General features: G+C 36.4%; 1 protein-coding gene and 1 long non-coding RNA gene across 3 annotated transcripts in view; both read right to left on the minus strand.

Moving 5' to 3' along the window:
- The window catches only part of LOC309659063, a 272,263-nt gene that overhangs the window by 117,664 nt on the left and 136,738 nt on the right, over positions 1–17,861 (minus strand). The gene's annotated exons all lie outside the window — the stretch shown is intronic.
- ERAP2 (endoplasmic reticulum aminopeptidase 2) overlaps positions 283–17,861 on the minus strand; it is a 37,492-nt gene continuing 19,913 nt past the window's right edge. Inside the window, exons 10-19 of one of the 2 annotated variants that reach the window (XM_082458081.1) lie at positions 17,157–17,225; positions 15,967–16,142; positions 13,799–13,878; positions 12,625–12,808; positions 8,302–8,458; positions 7,449–7,633; positions 4,756–4,917; positions 4,076–4,216; positions 2,022–2,103; positions 283–1,326 (exon numbers count right to left, since the gene is read on the minus strand). In XM_082458081.1, coding sequence (XP_082314207.1) covers positions 1,183–1,326; positions 2,022–2,103; positions 4,076–4,216; positions 4,756–4,917; positions 7,449–7,633; positions 8,302–8,458; positions 12,625–12,808; positions 13,799–13,878; positions 15,967–16,142; positions 17,157–17,225 — 1,380 coding nt within the window. In that variant the 3' untranslated portion in view covers positions 283–1,182. The remainder of the gene's footprint in view (positions 1,327–2,021; positions 2,104–4,075; positions 4,217–4,755; positions 4,918–7,448; positions 7,634–8,301; positions 8,459–12,624; positions 12,809–13,798; positions 13,879–15,966; positions 16,143–17,156; positions 17,226–17,861) is intronic. The other variant, XM_082458082.1, reaches the window with a different exon arrangement.

Raw genomic sequence — 17,861 nt, forward strand, 5'->3', positions numbered from 1 at the left:
CATTGCTCTGGGCTCCCCTGATCTGGAAGATTTCTCATTCTGAGTGGGCTCTGGAAACCACAATATTTTCCCTGTGCCTCTGTGGGGAATCAGGGAAGCATGGAGAAGTTGTATCTGCTCACTCCATCATTATTCATGATATTGTATATAACCTTTTTACAACTTGTTTATTCATTCAAGGTAAAAGAAAGTAAAACTAACTTTAGCCAAACCTTAGTTTGTTTTGCGGGTCTGGCATCCACCATAAGGGTTTTGAAATACCACACTAAAAAGTACAATACATTTCTTTTTAAAAAACTCTTTATTTGTTAAAACGTTATTGGCACAGTACTTCTCATGTTCATTCTCATCAAATAATAAAATTTCCACTTTCTGTACTCAATTCTGAAGAATCTGAGAGGTTAAAAATGTATTTAAACAAAGAACTAAAAGGAAGAGAATTAAAAACTTGGAAATTTATGGTAGATAAATTACTACACAAGAGAAAGTACTTTTCTTATTCATGGAAATGTTAATGGCACAATTCTACTGAAACTCATACATATTTTACTGCTTAATTTACATATTATCTTGGTGGAAAAATAGTATTCTTTACTCTTTCAGTTTCCTTATGCTATAGTAGTACATATAATTCTAGAGTGATATCACTTAGGTGTTATACAAACCTTGGTAGGGCCATGAACAGGTCAAATCTAGAGTCAAAGGTGCTATTAAACTATTGAGGCTGAGTTGAGGGAGCTGGAGAGTAAGAAGATGGAAGGATGCAAAAGAAAGATTTTTTTGCAGATTGGCTGTGTTTCCTTGAAGGTAACCTGGTTGGGCTAATTCCAGGATTCTATGCAAGGTTTAAAAAAAACATCAAAGAAGCAAAGTAGTAGTCGCATAATGTCGGGCATTGTAGACAGTCTGTGCTGCAGCTAAACTATTACAGCTATATTTATCAATACATCTCCACATATCTCCATTATTCACAAAGTTTACTTTAAAATAGGCTACTGAACTGGCCTTCCCTCACCCCAGCATCATACGTCTGCCAGCTAGAGATGATAGCTGAGCACAGGTAGCTGTGCTGGCTGATTTCTTGAGGCTTCTTACTGGTTAAACCATCTGGGACTTTGACGTGAGCTTTGCCCACTTCATGTAGACACAGCCTGCATCTGATGTGCTGTTTCTATTGACCATTTAAATACTAATCAGTAGCCAGTTCCTCAGGGTGGGAAGATTCTTCTCCAGCCACTTAATATTCTTGGATATGGTTTCCAGAACAATTTGAAAAATTTCCAGATGTGATCCTTGGGCTTTAAGAGATTCAAAGAACAGTTTCACCTGAAAAATAAGCAAGAAAAGGATAACTGACGTGGTTCATAAAACACTTTCTCTTCCAAAGGGTTTCAAAACAGCTTATAAATTACACAAACACAGGCACAAGCATTTCTTTGCCAATCTCTGAAAGGTTATTTTCTTCTTCTCTTTTTTGGGCATAATTATTATTTCACTTTACCTTCAAACAATAGATAAAATAAGACAGGAATGACAAATCTTACAAGTGAGCACACTGTGGGTAAAGAAGAGATTGAGCCGAGTCATAGAGTAAGCAGTGATCTGAGATTTAAGTACTAGAATTCTGAATTTGCTTGTAAAGTAAATAAATTTAAGATTTACTGTGGAAATAAGATGTAAAACACTAGAATGCTTTTTTTAAAAAAAGTAGAATTACCAAAAAGAGTAATTTTGTTAAAAAGACCTTTATGAACTGTTCCAAACTTCAATATAATCACTTGAGTGATGATACAATATGAATGAAATAATACAAAAGGACTCATCCCTCAAGTATAATTTCCATTTTGAATGCTATGAACATTAGTCCTGTCCCTTCCATTTACTTGCTATGTGACATTGAACAAACAGCTTATTTTCTTTTAATAAAATAACAACTTCAAACCAGATTGCATCTAAGTTTACTTTCAATTCTACAGCCTGAACATTTATTTTTAAATTATTAGCAATAGAGAGTCACAAACCTCTTGCAACTCATCCTTGGAAGAAAAGTGAGATGTTGTGCCAGAGATGATCATTCTTATGGGAAATGAGCCCAACTCAAATCTGAAAATAAAAGGAACCTCATAGATTTAAGTAATAGAAATAATGACCTTATGTTTATAACATGCTATATATTTAAAATATATAACATTAATAACTATATGATAAATTTGTGCCTTGCAATGGATATTATTAATTACCACAAGAATAACTCATATTCATCCAGTAAAATCTGAAAGCTATGAAATTTATCAAATTTAATCATAAGACCATAAGATTAGCTGTGTTGGGTCTTCGTTTCGTGCGAGGGCTTTCTCTAGTTGCGGCAAGCGGGGGCCACTCTTCATCGTGGTGCGGCGGCCACTCTTCATCGCTGTGCGCGGGCCTCTCACTATCGCGGCCCCTCCCGTTGCGGGGCACAGGCTCCAGACGGGCAGGCTCAGTAGTTGTGGCTCACGGGCCCAGTTGCTCCGCGGCATGTGGGATCTTCCCAGACCAGGGCTCGAACCCGTGTCCCCTGCATTAGCAGGCAGATTCTCAACCACTGTGCCACCAGGGAAGCCCTACATTTTTGATTATTCACCCATCAATAAATATTTTTTGACCAAGAATTTCCCAATATACATATTTTTATTTATGAATTATATGCACGTACTATGTTAAAGGTAAAAAAGAAAATTTAAGAGCATAAGATAAGAAATAATACATGTAGTATTATTTTCTTCTTACACTGTGAGGCATTGTCTTACATACTTCCCCATCTCATTTTGGACAACACTGTGTTTATACATTATGTTTATTGGGGCATTGTTCGTTGAACTCTCATTCGAAGCCACAGATGGCATCCTTCACCCCAGTGTCTTACATAGAGAATCTGTACCACAGGTCAAAGGGATTCATGCTGTAAAGCAGAGCATAGATACATCTCAGAAATGGTCCCAAGTCTGGACTGTGCACCATGGTTGGGCAGGAGGATAATTTCCAGTTACGAAATAAATCTACAGCATTGCAGAAAAGTCTGACCATTTCAGGGAGGAACAGACAGTCATGCAAACAACCAAACCAATGATTCCAGTAAGGTCTTTAAGGAAAGACATTTTTAAAAAAGCAGTTTTTTAACTATTCAGTCTCATGTGGATGTCAACCCCTTGAAGGTCCTGGAGTGGGGTAGAAATGTGCTCTGTACTGACAAAAAGCTATCCGTGAGGACTCTGAGACCTTTATGGCTAAGAAATGAGAGGGAAGAGGAACTGAGGATGACTGACATCAGAGATGCTAACTGATACAAAGATAAACAGAGCAAACTGCACAGCTCTTTCATTCAGGGTATTTTCCATATAGTTAATAAGTGACGTTTTGGATTTGGATGAGGAATGGCTGAGCACTTAGCAGGAGGTTTGTTGTGAGAGAAAGCAATGCCATCCTGTACATTCCAATGAAATCTAATCATTGTTGGTTTTTCTGGGACTATTTTAGGTTCAGGAGCATACTGAGTGAGCTCTAGTTTTCCCCAAAGTTGAAACCCCGGAAAAGACTCATAACCTATCCAGTTTTGGAGGGGAGCTCCCCAAACATTTCTGATTGAATTTCTTTTAGCTACTCCAAGCTCTCCACTGTGCCACCTCCCCAGGGGAACTGGAAATAGGGATTAGTTCTCTTCAGGATTCCTGAAGTTTTTTTCCCCCAGTGTTTGATGTACTATATATGGCTTCAATGTATTCTTCAGGGTTGGGGAGAGAGCCAGAAGGGAATGGGGGGATGAGGCTGATGACTGGCTTTAACTCAGCTCTTACTTGTTCCCAGCAATTCTTCATTGCCTGGGCTGAGTAAGAGAAATCTGTTTCCCATTCCCTTTATTTCATTCCTCTCACTTATACCTGGACAGGGCAATTTGGGCTAGTGAGTTTTAAAATTGACAGACTTCATCAAACTATTTGAGTAAAAATGGTGTCATGGGGATCATTTGGTTATACATGGTTTTAGGCAACTGAGATATCTGGGTGGAAGAACACACTGGATGTAAACAAATACCAACTTTTTAAGGAGATGGATCCAATTTTCTTTTACAAAATTCCAGGCTAATTGTTGCCCCTTTGGATTTCGGGCAATTGCATGAAGAAGAGCTGCCAAGTCCTGTGTCTTGATAACCTTTCCTTCCATTCCTAGTTCAATTAACCTGAAGAAATAAAAATCACTTAATTTTTCATGGTTTGTGTTTTATAATGGAAATTAACTCAGGCTATCAGTATATTAGAAGAATCAGAGAGAAAGAGGCATGACAAAAGTGTGATGTACCAAAAACAGTAATAAAGTCTCTACTGGCTAAACTTTTTACTATTCCAGTTAAACTTTTGCTTTTTTCTAGAAGTAATTTTATTCACTTATTATTTCAAAGAATTTTGATTAGCATCTTATATACATCTTATATTAGCATCTTAAAATACAAGATGATTAGCATCTTGTATTTTGTACAATAATTTTCCACCAAGGTTCTGGAAGTAAAACATACCTATTTGTTTAGTATCAATCACATGTTAATAACTAAGGAATATCTGTTTTGCATTTTGTCAATATATATTTTTGGAAGTAAAGTCAAAGCGGTTCAAATTCTGATTCAATTATTATTATATGCCTTTGAAACTGGTAGCTGAAATTTTAGTATCTTCCCTGAATATGTGTAAGTTTACTTTTAACAATTTAGTTAAATTCACTTACTTCATTAACTTTTCCTGATGTTTGCTGGTTGACAATGCATACAGAATTTTGTTTTTTTCAGCACCTGACAACGACAGTTCGTATTGCTCTAAAAGGTAATTCCATCCTGCTGTTGTTTGAGCACCCACGGAGTACACAATCTTTAAAACATCTGTTGGGATACTGTAATATTAAGCACGAAAGTGAAAAAAAATTCTATGAAAGAAAAAATTCTTTTTTTCTTATTATGATTTTAAATTGCTATAACAGAATCACCCCTGAGTTATTTCCAGTACCTAGCATATTAAACCTTTTTTTCTGGCAAATTTTTATAAAAACATTTTATGTAATTCTACTTTGCAAATTATTTGTGGTTTTTTTCCTCCTGATGATAAAATGTTAACAAGGATAATAATCATAAAAATGTAAACTACTTGGAGAGGAAAACAGAAAGTTGATGGAATGAATAAATTTAAAAAGGTGATTTCTGAAATATAAATGCACTCGTTTATATAGAATTCTATCATTAAATAGCATATATTGGTGCTGTATGATTTTTTTAAAAAGATTATTACTTGCTGCTTTAATGTCACATTGGGAGTATTTTCTAGCAGGCCTGTCTGAGGGTTATCTGACTCTCTAGGTGTAGAGAATTATATTTTAGCACAGCTGTTTAGAGTTCAGTCATTTTATAATTCTGTAAAACTGATAAGATGCAATATTATTAGTTTCTGTTCACCTTAAGAAGACACCATGGTTTTGGGGTTTTATTGTCCTATAGGATACTAACTAGCTTTGATTTTAATTTGGTTATTATTTTTAATCCCAAATATCATTAGATCAATAATAAATGATATTCATATTGATGGCTTGGAATAACCAAAACACAGAGAAGTAGGGGTGGGACAGGAAATTTGTATTTATCATGCAGGGACCATAAGGTTGTACTAGTCTCTATACAACTTATTTAACTGTCAAAGCTACCCAGTGAGATAGAAGAATTATGCTAATTTTTAAAAAGTGGAAATAAAGCTTGGAAAGGTTAAGTAACTTGCACCAAGGTGACATACTAGCCTTTTTGGAGATGGGATTTAGACCTATGGTTCTAATCCTGTGCTATTTCCACTGTACTATATGCATTTAAATATCCCAAGAGACTTTGAATCATAAAACAAAAAGTAATTAAATTACATTCCACATTATTTTGTTTTAGTGTGTTTTACTGTACAAATTTATAAAAATTGGTAACAAATAAATTGTAAGTTCCTTGAAGGTAGAACACATAGTTGTTTTGTTCACTAGTTTATTCTTAGCACCAAATGCAGTGCCTGGCACGTAGGCAACAGGCAAAGCATTATATTTTGAATTCATGAATGAAGTAATCAATTAATCAATAAAAGGAAATTCCCCTTTAGGATTAATACTAGTGCTCTTGAAGTTTAGAAAAAAGAAACCTACAATATATGATTATGTGTTCTTGATTACAAGCTTAAATGAGATTTACCCAGAATTTTTTCATAGGCATAGCATCCTATTCAACAAGTTGAACCATTGTATCTACTGGACTTGAGTTACTGCAGGTAAGATCATCCTTCTTACAACTAGCATAAAAACAGAATAATATTCTGTTGTGTTATAGGGCAACAGATGTTTATATTTTAGCCTCACTCATACAGTTCATTCAAACATGAACAAAAAGAAGAGAAAAATGTAGCTAAAAGATATTTTTGTTCTGAAACTGATTTTAAGCCTAAATCCCAAAGAGTGAAAAAGTCCAAAAAGAAAAAAATGAATTACTTTTTTTTTAAAGAAGAATTCAAGAAAAGATTTCAGAAAGCTCACTGAGATTTAGTTATGTGGAGATAAATTATAATAGCATTTCATAACAATTTGGCAGAGGGAAAATTGACACCATTGCTTTACATGGTACTAAACTTGTGAACTATTTTTCCTATTTTAAAAAGGAATTTTCCTTAATTCATATACAGATTTGATTTCTCAAAACATCCAACTGGAGAGTCAGAGTTTTAATAGCAACAGTATAAAGTCATGTGTTGGACAGAAATCAAGGCTTACATTGAAAAGATCATGGCGTCTTTCAGTACCTGTGGGTTGCAGCTGCTAAACTAAACTGCAACATAATCCTTTTGATCACCGGGCATCTACTTGATTACAACCACCACTGGAATCAATTTCGCCACCATACACATCCTTTAGATGGCCCAAATCATCAGTATCCTATCAAAGCTGAAACTTGGGGCTAAGGCTGTGGTGTGGTATTGGTTAATTGGTTAATGAAGAAGTAAACACATTTTAAAAAGGCACTGTCCCCCTCCTTTTTTTGTTTTTTGTTTTAGTTTCATCAACTGATCACTGGTGTTTGGATTGCATGAACATTTCACATTGCTTTTTACCTTTAAAAGGCATTACTCTTGGAGATTGGGCAGCGGCCCTGCCGGCCTCCACCCTCTGGCCATCTTTCTGGTACCATGCTAATGTTTATTAGCTCTCCCCTACAGGGACTTAAACCTCACTTCCCACAAAATCTATCCAGCACTTGCTATGTGGGAGCATGAAACAAAGGTATGTAATTCCCAGCATGGTTTTTTTTTTTCTATCCTCACTAAAAGGTTTTAGATCTAATGTCTTGCATGATCAAAGACTTTTACATCAAAGTGAAAGGAACAAAGAATAGGACAGAAGTCCAGATCTACTTTAATTTTCCACTGGATTCCATCCACTGAGAGAAGAGTTCAGTTGCCTTCTGGATGCAAGGAGCATGGTTCAGGTAACAGGCCAGCTTCAAGAGAGCCGAACGAAGCCTTCTGTCCCAGACCGAGCCCTCGTCGTGCCAGCTTTGCATGTCAATCGCTGGCTTAAAATACTGGAGAAGGTAATGCTGCAGAAAGCATAGGATGGTTTACAGAAAGGCTAAGTTTAGGTCTTGACCCAGCTCTCACTCAACCCATCCAAAGGGCTCAACTCTAAACTGTCTGCATGAACCTTTCCCAAAGCATAGAACTACTTATCTCTATATTTTGCTTCGCTTTTTCTGGCCTCCACCTACCAGAGTTAGTTTCTCCATTAGAAGTACAATTTAAGCTTGGTGCTTTGTGACCACCTAAAGGGGTGGGATAGGGAGGGTGGGAGGGAGGGAGATGCAAGAGGGAAGAGATACGGGGATATATGTATATCTGATTCACTTTGTTATAAAGCAGAAACTAACGCACCATTGTAAAGCAATTATACTCCAATAAAGATGTTAAAAAAAAAGAAGAAGTCCAATTTAATTTCCTATCTGAGGGGGGAATACCAAGTGCTATAAGATAAAATCACCTTAGGAGGGGTGTTTTGCATATGATCCTGGCACCTAGCTCTTAGGATGGCGATGACAAGGAAAGAGGGACATCTAACTATTAGGTGCTTAAGTGTTGACTGTGCTATCAGCCAGTTTCCTCAGATTCTTCAAGATTTAACCCCAAGAGTTCACACAAAACAGAACAAGTCTCACTGATCCTCCAGGCATTGTGTATTTTACTTAATGAATTTTCTGAAAGAAACACAAACCTTGAGATTTTCAGTGACATCTGAAACATTCCTTCTTTCCATGATGTGGTAAAACAATTCTAGGTATTCCAGGCCTTTGAGAAGTGCAGGGATGCTTGTTTCATGTTGGAGATAGCGAGTCAGGTCAAGGGCTTTGTCTAGAGTCAACCTTCCTGCACTGAGGTATAAAACAAATGTCAGTGGTTTGTGCATATCTTATGGTTCTTAATATTTTAAATATTAAAACAAATATGATATAGAGGGCAATAACAGAAGCAGTTCATTAAATTCAGACCATTTGGTTTAAATCCTAGTTCTGCCACTGACTTGGGTAAATTAACCTTTCTGGGCTTCAGCTGCCTCCCCAATAAAATGGGGATAATAAGTGTATCTGCTTTAGTCCTCTGTTGTAAGGATTAAATGAGTTAATATAGGTAAAGTGCTTAGACTAATGTCTAACATAAATAAGAGCTTTGTAAATGAAAATGAAATAAATATTAGCTAATACTCATGTTTAGTGCCAAATAATATCAAATTTTCATATATTTGTCATTCTCTAATTGCCTAATTTGTGGGTCTGAATTGTTCCTCCAAGCATATTTGGAACTTTGAGGACAGGTGCCATGTCTTTTGTTTCTTTGATGTCCCTCCTAGAGCCTAACAGAGAAGCAGCACTTATTCTGAGTGGGTCCAAACAAGGATTTTCATTTTTTTAAAGAATCTATTTAGATTCTAAAGTGATATGCCTTCTCTACATTTTCCTTTAATGAGAAGAACAAACAACAAAACTATTATTCTGAATATCAAAACATTAGGATCTCTTCTGTAGAGGAAATAAACCATTATACTGTCACTTTTGTAAAGTGGTTTTCACATGTGTTTCTGAGAAGACCTGTGTCCCTGAAGCATCTATAAACCATTCTTGCCAGCATCCAACTCCCAGATTAAGCATAATAGTTTTATATGGAAACAGATTCCAAAACAAAGATATCTGTTTTGAATTTTTCATTAATATAATGCCCTATCTCCTATGGGTTTTTTAAATTTTAAATTCTCATCTAAAATGAGGGAACTGAAACTAGAAAGAAGTGACATTAAAAGCAAGCAACTTTTGTTGTGACTATACTCTTCTCAGCCACAATGACATACTGAATGACATACTGTTTTAAAACAGACTTAACAGTAAATTTTCCAAACATTCATCTGAAGACAGAGGGCTGGACCATATGCTCTATGATTTTATGGTCTGCTATATTTTTTAAAAAACAAATCCACAAAATGTCACTATTCCTGCCCACATGTGTAAGTGTCATAATATATGGTGCAGTAGATAAGTACAAATATAATCACAACCTTTAAAATTTTAAATGTTCAATCTAGTGCACAATCCATTCATTACTTCGCTCACATTGGGGAAAACAATATGAAACTGGTAGAGAAATTAAGGAAGAATTGGCTGCTTATGTTTATTCTTCTTTAGACTTTCCTGGAAAGACAAAGTGTTTTCTTTCTTTTTCCCATTTATCATCAACAGAATAATATGTAGAATAAATCAGGTCACAAGGTCTCCAACAGAAAAAATATTAAGGATCAGGTAGAGTATTATGCATTGTAAGCTTTTCCTATTCTAAGAATTTCTGTAATGTACTCACTTTATTCAGTGTGACATATTATTTCCTTTCAGATGCTATAAAGTATACTAAGAGGATCAGCAACAGGAAGAAACTAGGTATTATATTCTAGGGTTAAAATTTTAAAAAGAATGTTTAACACATAAAACTCACTTTATATTAATCTTGTTTTTCTTTTTAGCCCAGTCTAATTTATTTTTTACTTAGACAAATGCCATTATTTACTCTTATATTTACCTACTTTAAAACACTTTAATCTTAATATTCATTTAAGAGGGACTCCTTTTCTTTTTATAAAGTTATTATTTAATAAAAATCCAGCCCCTCATTACCTGCCCTCTGCTTCAATCAATGCACAAAACGTTATCTGAACGTCTGTTTAGCTTAAAAACTAAACCCAGATATAAGCATATACTTCAGCCCAACAGGAAAAAGTCTATCTATTTATTTATATAAAGTTTCAGCTAAATGGTACCTTTGTGAAATAAACTGTATTCCTGAGGAAACAATTTGGGGCTTCTTTTTATGGTGTTGGACTTAAAGAAATAAATAGTTTACCTGTAAGGAAATTATGATTGTCATTTTAATTCCACCCAACTCAGAGGAGATCCAAGTCTTAAATTATATTTAATAATAAGTATGAAAACCCAATTGAAATGAATATGCATTCCTGGGTCAAATTCTGTCTCTAAACTAAATGTGATCACAGATTACATCCTTTAACTCTTAAATAGATATTTCACAAAGCAGGGAAGGAAGAGATATATATCACCGAAGCAGAGTAGCAAGTAAAAATATTTAGACCTATTATAAGATGTTTAAATTGTTTTCTTATATAATTACTTTTATTATAAAAGTAATATAAACAAACTACAAAACAATTGGAAATTAAGGGGAAAAAACTCATAATTTCATTACCTTACATATTTACTAATAGCACTTTGGAATATTTCTTTCTGTTTTTGTTTCTCTCACCTTTAGCTTATTTTTTTTTCATGTAACTGCAAACATAATAATACCTAAGCTTACATTCTGCTTTCTTTCCAATTTCACATTATTTGAAATGCATTTCTCTATGTTGTCACTTCACCTTCCCATTCAACGCATGATCTTTTAAACAATTTATATTAGATAATACTAATAATGCTAACAGCTACCATTTATTGAGCATTTATTACTGTACTTAGTGCTTTATCTACATTATCTTAAGCAATCCTCAAAACAACCCTGCATGATAGACATTATTATTATTGGAGTTTTAAAGACTAGAAAAGTTTTAAAGACTAGAAAATTTAGGCTTAAAAAGGTTAAATAGCTTGTCAAAGGTCAAACAATAAGTGAAGAGGTAGTACTTAGTTGATTTGTTTTAAACCAAAATTTGTACTCGGAACTTCATTAACCAGTCTACCTAGTAAAGAAGTGATTGCTTTTCCACTGATACATCAGTAACTATAGAGTTCCTTCTGATAAATTTACACTACACATAAATTTATAGGATAGAAACAGCAAAAAAGACTTTGCAACTACTTCAAAGATTGGCTTTCACTTGCTGAGTTGTCAATATTTTTCCTTCTGCCTGGTCTTAAATTTGTAATCTACCTTCTTTGCAATCTGCTCAGAGTTTCTCCTTTAAGCAGACAAACCTCCCTCAACTAATGATAACCCACTTCTCAGCTAGTCTATCATGCATCCACTCAGATGTAGGATAGCCATGCTACCATGAGGCTCCTGAGACCTATGGGACTGAGGATTAAGCTCTCAATCCTCTCACTTTTCTAACTAGGGAATTCTATTGTACAGAGAAGCTGTGTCTGAGAGATGTCTTGCTGGTTACGTTTACTTAATTTGACCTAAATAAGGATCGGAAAGGAAATAATATGTCACACTAAATAAAGTGAGTATATTACAGTAATTCTCAGAATAGGAAAAGCTTACATAATGCAAAATACGCCACTTGATCCCCAATTTTTTTTCCATTGGTGACCTTGTGATTTATTCTACATATTATTCCGTTGATGATAAATGGGAAAAAGGAAAGAAAACACTTTGCCTTTCCAGGAAAGTAAAAAGAGGAATAAACATAAGCAGCCAATTCCTCCTTCATTTTTCTACCAATTTCATATTGACTTCCCCAATGTGAGCAAAGTAATGAATGGATTGTGCACTAGATTTTAAAATTATAAAGGTTATAACCATATTTATACCTTTTGTCCAACAGATTACATTGGTATTTGGTGAAACAGCAAGCTACCAGTATAAACAAATTTAAAATCTGAGGTCAAAAGCTTAAATGCCTGGAGTGTCCACCATAAGTGAGTGAAGCAGGCCTCTCATGTGTACCATTTAGGACTTTGGTGCATAGAAGAATGTAGGCCTGGCCCAAAGGAAGATCTGCCCACTCTACCCTCCTCTATGGTTGCCCTGTGGGAATGAAGGCCCACAGTTGCCAAATTTTCTCATTATTTAAGAGATTCCAGAAGTCAGGATTTCTACATAAACTTCTCCATGTTTAAAAATGTTGGATTAAATTTTTAAATGCTGGGTGAGTCAAAATACTTTATCAGTGGGTAGGCTGTGGCCTAATGGCCTGTATTTGACCTCCATTCATATCCATATCATGTGAATGATTAACACTGAACGTTTGATTTGAAATCTAATGTATCTTCTGATAAAGCAGTTATTTCCTATGAAATCAGATGAAGTTTTGCATTACCTTACTAGCTGAAATGCATCATGAATCAGACTTATTCTGTCCTTAGGTCTGAGAAGTGTGTGGTTCTGATTCAGCAGTGTAATGAGCTGGTCCCATCCATGCCCCTCATAGTGGACAATGTAGTAGCCATTTGAGTCCACATTGAATTTTACCCAACTGGTCTTCTCAGGTAAATCCAGAGTATCTAGGAGGAGAAAATTGGTATAGGTATTTCTTTATCGACGTGCACACCAGGAACATCTCCAAAAATGTTAGTCTCCATACTATTACTAATAAATCAAGGAGAAGACAAAGTTTTGGAAGACTCACAATGATCCTTATTTTCATAGTCTGCTGGATGGCTTATTTTGGGGATGATGACCCTATTAAATTAATAAATAAACTAATTCCTGGGAAAAGGACTGATGAACGTGTTCTCAAAAGCAGTCTATGCGGGTTTAAGAGGCATGCAAGGGCCCAGTGAGCCAGATGATGAACATGACTGGAATTTGGCTTGATTTACTAGTGGCCTTGTCTCAAGGTTTAGTTACTGCTCATTGAAATATGTATATGTAAATAGGTGATCCATTTGTCCAGTCCTTATTTTGGGCAAAATAAGGACTGTAGGCTGAACATGACATTATGATGGGAACATTTTCAAATTTCAGTGATGTGTGTAAAGGGGAAATTAAAATTGTATTATTTTTAATATGACAGACATTATACTAGGTGGTAAAATAACATTACCATATTCTCTCAAAAGCTCTGTGAGGCTTAATCCCCATTCAAAATAAGATGAGAAAACTGAAACTCAGAAGAAGTTAAAAAATTTTCTTAAGGGCACACATCTAATATGTGACAGAATGAGGATTTGAATCCAGAGCCAATCAATTCCAGAGTGTATGCCTTTATCCACTGAACTAGTAGGTATTAAAAGACATAAGAGAGGATGCCATCATTTCTTAATATTAAACCTATCTCTAAGAGCTAGAAGCACATGAGAACTTTCCACTGAATAAAAAATTCAGACTTTCTAGCTAAAGGGTTCTTTCAGTAACACATATATGGATAAATGAGAACTTCTTCAAACATATATCATTCATTATCAGATTGACTTACAGTATCTTTCCTCCAAATAGCTCAGAACATGTTTAATTTCAGAATTAAAACAGCTATTGGCTAGTTAGTTCATTACCTGTCTTTGATTTCAGAATGTGTCTGTGAATTGCATTAGAAGAACTTGTGGAATAGGTCACTGGGATACGCCAAAGGTACCTATGTTAGAAAGTAAAGACTGTTACAGACTAAATTAATGGCCATTTCAATTTTCACATCATCAGACTCGGATAGGCTGTAAAAGACACCTAATCACTCATCCTTCACACCATCATAAATTTTATAGGCTAAGACTAGCAGATCCTTGGGTGTGCAAAAGTTCTTCCATAATGATTATGAAGGAGCAGCAATGTATACCTAGTTGAACTCTGTCACAATTACCTGTGCCATTTGCTGTCCAAATATCATACCACAACAAGTTCTGCTGATTGTTTTCTTCTAAGTAAGAGAAAAAAAATCAATCTTCCTTTCATATTTCCAAAAATTATGACAGCCTGATATTAATTCAAATAACTGAACCAAAGCTGTAGGAAAAGCCCTCCAAGGTAACGATCTTACTCCAGTATGATTTTCCACTTATCTTTTTGTTCAACAAAGCTACCCACATTCAGCCCCCCAACTGCTAAGTGCCTGCAGCAGTGTGTCAGGATCTGCACATCAGCCAAGTCCAGAGAGCAGAGAAGCAGAATGTATTGGAGGAAAAGGCCTCAGTTACTTTTCAATGGCCCTACTATGGTAAATAACTGAAATTGGCTATTTTTTTCTGACTAACTTTCTAGCAGCTTCTAGAACTCATTTCGTCTATCACAGCAAGCCATATTAGCTATAGTAATCCTGTAAAATCACATGCTTGAAAATACCAATAGGTATAAAACAGAAAGAATAATAACTGAGGATGTGCCCAGTAGTCTTCAGAAAAATATAAAATAGTGAAAGAAACAGCAGACACAGACTCGATCTAATAAAGGGTCAGAAGGGATAATCTACCTGCTAATCCAGAGAGTACAGATAATTAACAAAGCAACTGAAATATTTATACAAATTGGTAAAAATAGACACATAGATATCACCAAGACTTAATGGATCGAGATTCCTGGATGGATCTTGACTCCAGAAAGAGATTTTTCCAGATAAACATATCTGGGAGTAAAGAGAGGAAGAGCAGCATTTCATGAGTTTGGATAAGCATGGATCAGAGGATAATAATTTTATAATAGTAATCTAAATACTGCTTCAGGTAGAGGAAAAATACAGATCATTGCAGTAGATATTTGTTATTCTGGGCCAACCACACTATTGAACTCTCTCTGGTGACATTTTGATAAGTTACAGAATTATGAGTCCTGCTTTCCCAATAGTAAATCAAACATTAAATTTTCCAGCCTGTGTTGCCAAGCTTCAAGTTGTTTAAGCTCTCTGAAGTTCAGACTTCAGAAAGACATACACAGAAATGGAAGATAAATGGCATAAGAGTTGCTGTTGGATGGAAATAGACATCTGATGAACAAAAAGGGAAAACAGTATATCCTATGTGTTAAAGGCTTTGAATTTGCTTCTGATTCTCAGAAAAATTCTAGAACTGTTATTAGACAGCTAGATCCTTGGGAAAAAAATAATAATCAAAAGAGCTAGCACGAATTCACTTGGATTATTTCATTTCAATTTAACCTCATTCATCTTATTGATAGGGCTAATAGATCAGAGGAAGGTGCACAGTGTTGTATATCTTGATTTTAGTAAAGCCTTTAACAAGTTTTCTCAAGAAAGATGACAGTGTGGGTAATTGGATTTGCTTTTATTATTACCAAGAACATCATGTTTTAAGACATTACATTTATAGTCTCTTACTGCAAAACAAAAGAGAGCGGAAGGTCCTAGCATCTAATTTATCAAATAGGGAATGTCTTTTCTGATAAGGTGTACAGCTGTCATAACACTTCCTAGGTATGGACCAGTCACACAATTTATTAGGGCCCAGAAGTCTAGTATACAGTCAGGGTATATTATATTGGAAATATTACCGACGACCTTCTGCAGCAGAACTGAGGTTCTAAAGGTGGCCCCAGGATTACTAAGAATGTGCCGCTCAACAACGCAGTCTGGGCTGATATCAAGGCTAGTTTAGGCCTTCGAGTCCTGTGTAGAAATAGCACCCCATAAAATTGCCGGAGAAGCTGAGAGAAAGCTGATGCGATCACGAACAAACTGAGATGAGGTAAACTAGACCGACAGAAGGAAAGCAGTCACCTTTCCTGCAGGGCCCCCCATCCAGGGTCCTCTTTGAACACCCCGTTCAGGAAGCGCTCCTGCCGCAGTCTGAGCGAACGCGCTTCTCGATTAACCACCACGAGGGGGATTCCTTTCTGCAGAGTCCAGGTAGCCATCATCTGCTTCACCTCCACATTTTCCCGCAGGAAGGCCAGCTGAAATGACAAGTGACTTTGATAACTCAAGACAGAGGAGAGAAGCCAGAGAGAGATGAGAAACTTCGACCTCCTTGGACGCTGGAAACATGGGTTGGACCGGAAGAGGGGACTCTGGCTGCCATCTCCCAGGGGAGCGATGTGGAAACTAGACCAGGGGCTGCCCCTCCCCACCCCCCCCAGGGCTGCTCTGCAAATTACCTGAAGCAGGGACGTGTGTGGGAGCTTGAGGGTTAACACAGGGCAGGAAAGGTCAAGAGGAAGGGCTTGAGACTGAAGCCTCCCTCCTGCTCCCTTTCAAAACAGAAAAAAAACAAAAAAAACCAAAAAAACACTCTCCATTTTATTAACGACAGAATCCAGAGAAGTGGCTTAAGAAGAAATGTCTCTCTTTAGGGAAGCTTTTAAAAAATTCCAATAGAACAATATTATATCCATAGAGGTATATGGAATGGAGAACAAAACCTCTAGCTGTTTAGCTTCTAGTATGTATTGCTGATCACTGAGTGATGCTGAATCTCCCTTTAGAAACTATAATGGATGGAATTACCATCATGCTTTTTAAAAAGTTTGCCTTTTCTTTTTTCCATGATGACTTTCTTTTCTCTCTCCTCAAATGCTCCAATAACTTCCCAGAAGTAAACAAGAAGACAGGGCCTCAAGAAAGCCGTTCACTCTATTTCCAAACCTAACAGATTTGGTTTGGCATTTTTCAGAGCCTAGAGGATGCCAGTGCAGCAGTAACCACTCAGAAGAATTTTGAGCTGAAATATTTTTAGCTAGCAGCGGGGTTGTGGGAAAGCCGAATTATAACAACAAAAATATAGTAGTAACAGCGTCACTCCCCTAAATGGCCTGAGCATTCCTTCTTCAGGCAGCTTTGTTTCAAGGAAAACTGTGGAGTCTCTATTTCTCTCCAGTTATTTAAAGGGACAGTTGGGCGACTTTACGCACTCACTTTGGGCCAGGTGGTGAGCCAAATCTCTTCTACTCTACAAGTCTCTTTCTACTTACTGTGCTGCTTGTTGTTTTGGAATCGGAATAACAAAATCCACCAGATGCAGAATCACTTTCTAAACAATCCTAAAAAAGAGTAAAAGAGCATTGCCATTTTGGGCACTGATAGTTGGCTGAATATGCATATTAGACATGAACGCAGACATTTATTAGCATAGATCTATGAAAATTTAATTCATCTAAACATGGTAATAAGCATAGCAATTCATTACAGAATACATAAAATTTACTCTTTTTGTTTTATATGTATAACTGATGTTATGTGACACGATGCTGAGTTAGGGATTCTCAGGAATTTATCGTTTTCCTACCACAGTCTCTTTTTTTTTTTTTTTTTTGGCTGTGTTGGGTCTTTTTTGCTGTGCACAGGCTTTCTCTAGTTGCAGCGAGTGGGGGCTACTCTGGGCTTCAGTAGTTGTCGCTCGCGGGTTCTAGAGCGCAGGCTCAGTAGTTGTGGCGCACGGGCTTAGTTGCTCCGCGGCATGTGGGATCTTCCCAGACCAGGGCTGTAACCCGTGTCCCCTGCACTGGCAGGCGGATTCTTAACCACTGAGCCACCAGGTAAGTCGCCCACCGTTTCATTTGGCATCAGAAGGGGGTCAACCAGAATTTAGGACCTTTAGGGGAAGTGTGGATGGGAGACTTCCCTGATAACTAGGAAGAAGTTGTGATGTAATTGAAAGAATGAATACTGGACTTAGA

Source organism: Balaenoptera physalus (assembly GCF_965194825.1).
Source record: "Balaenoptera physalus genome assembly, chromosome: 3".
Taxonomy (NCBI): domain Eukaryota; kingdom Metazoa; phylum Chordata; class Mammalia; order Artiodactyla; family Balaenopteridae; genus Balaenoptera; species Balaenoptera physalus.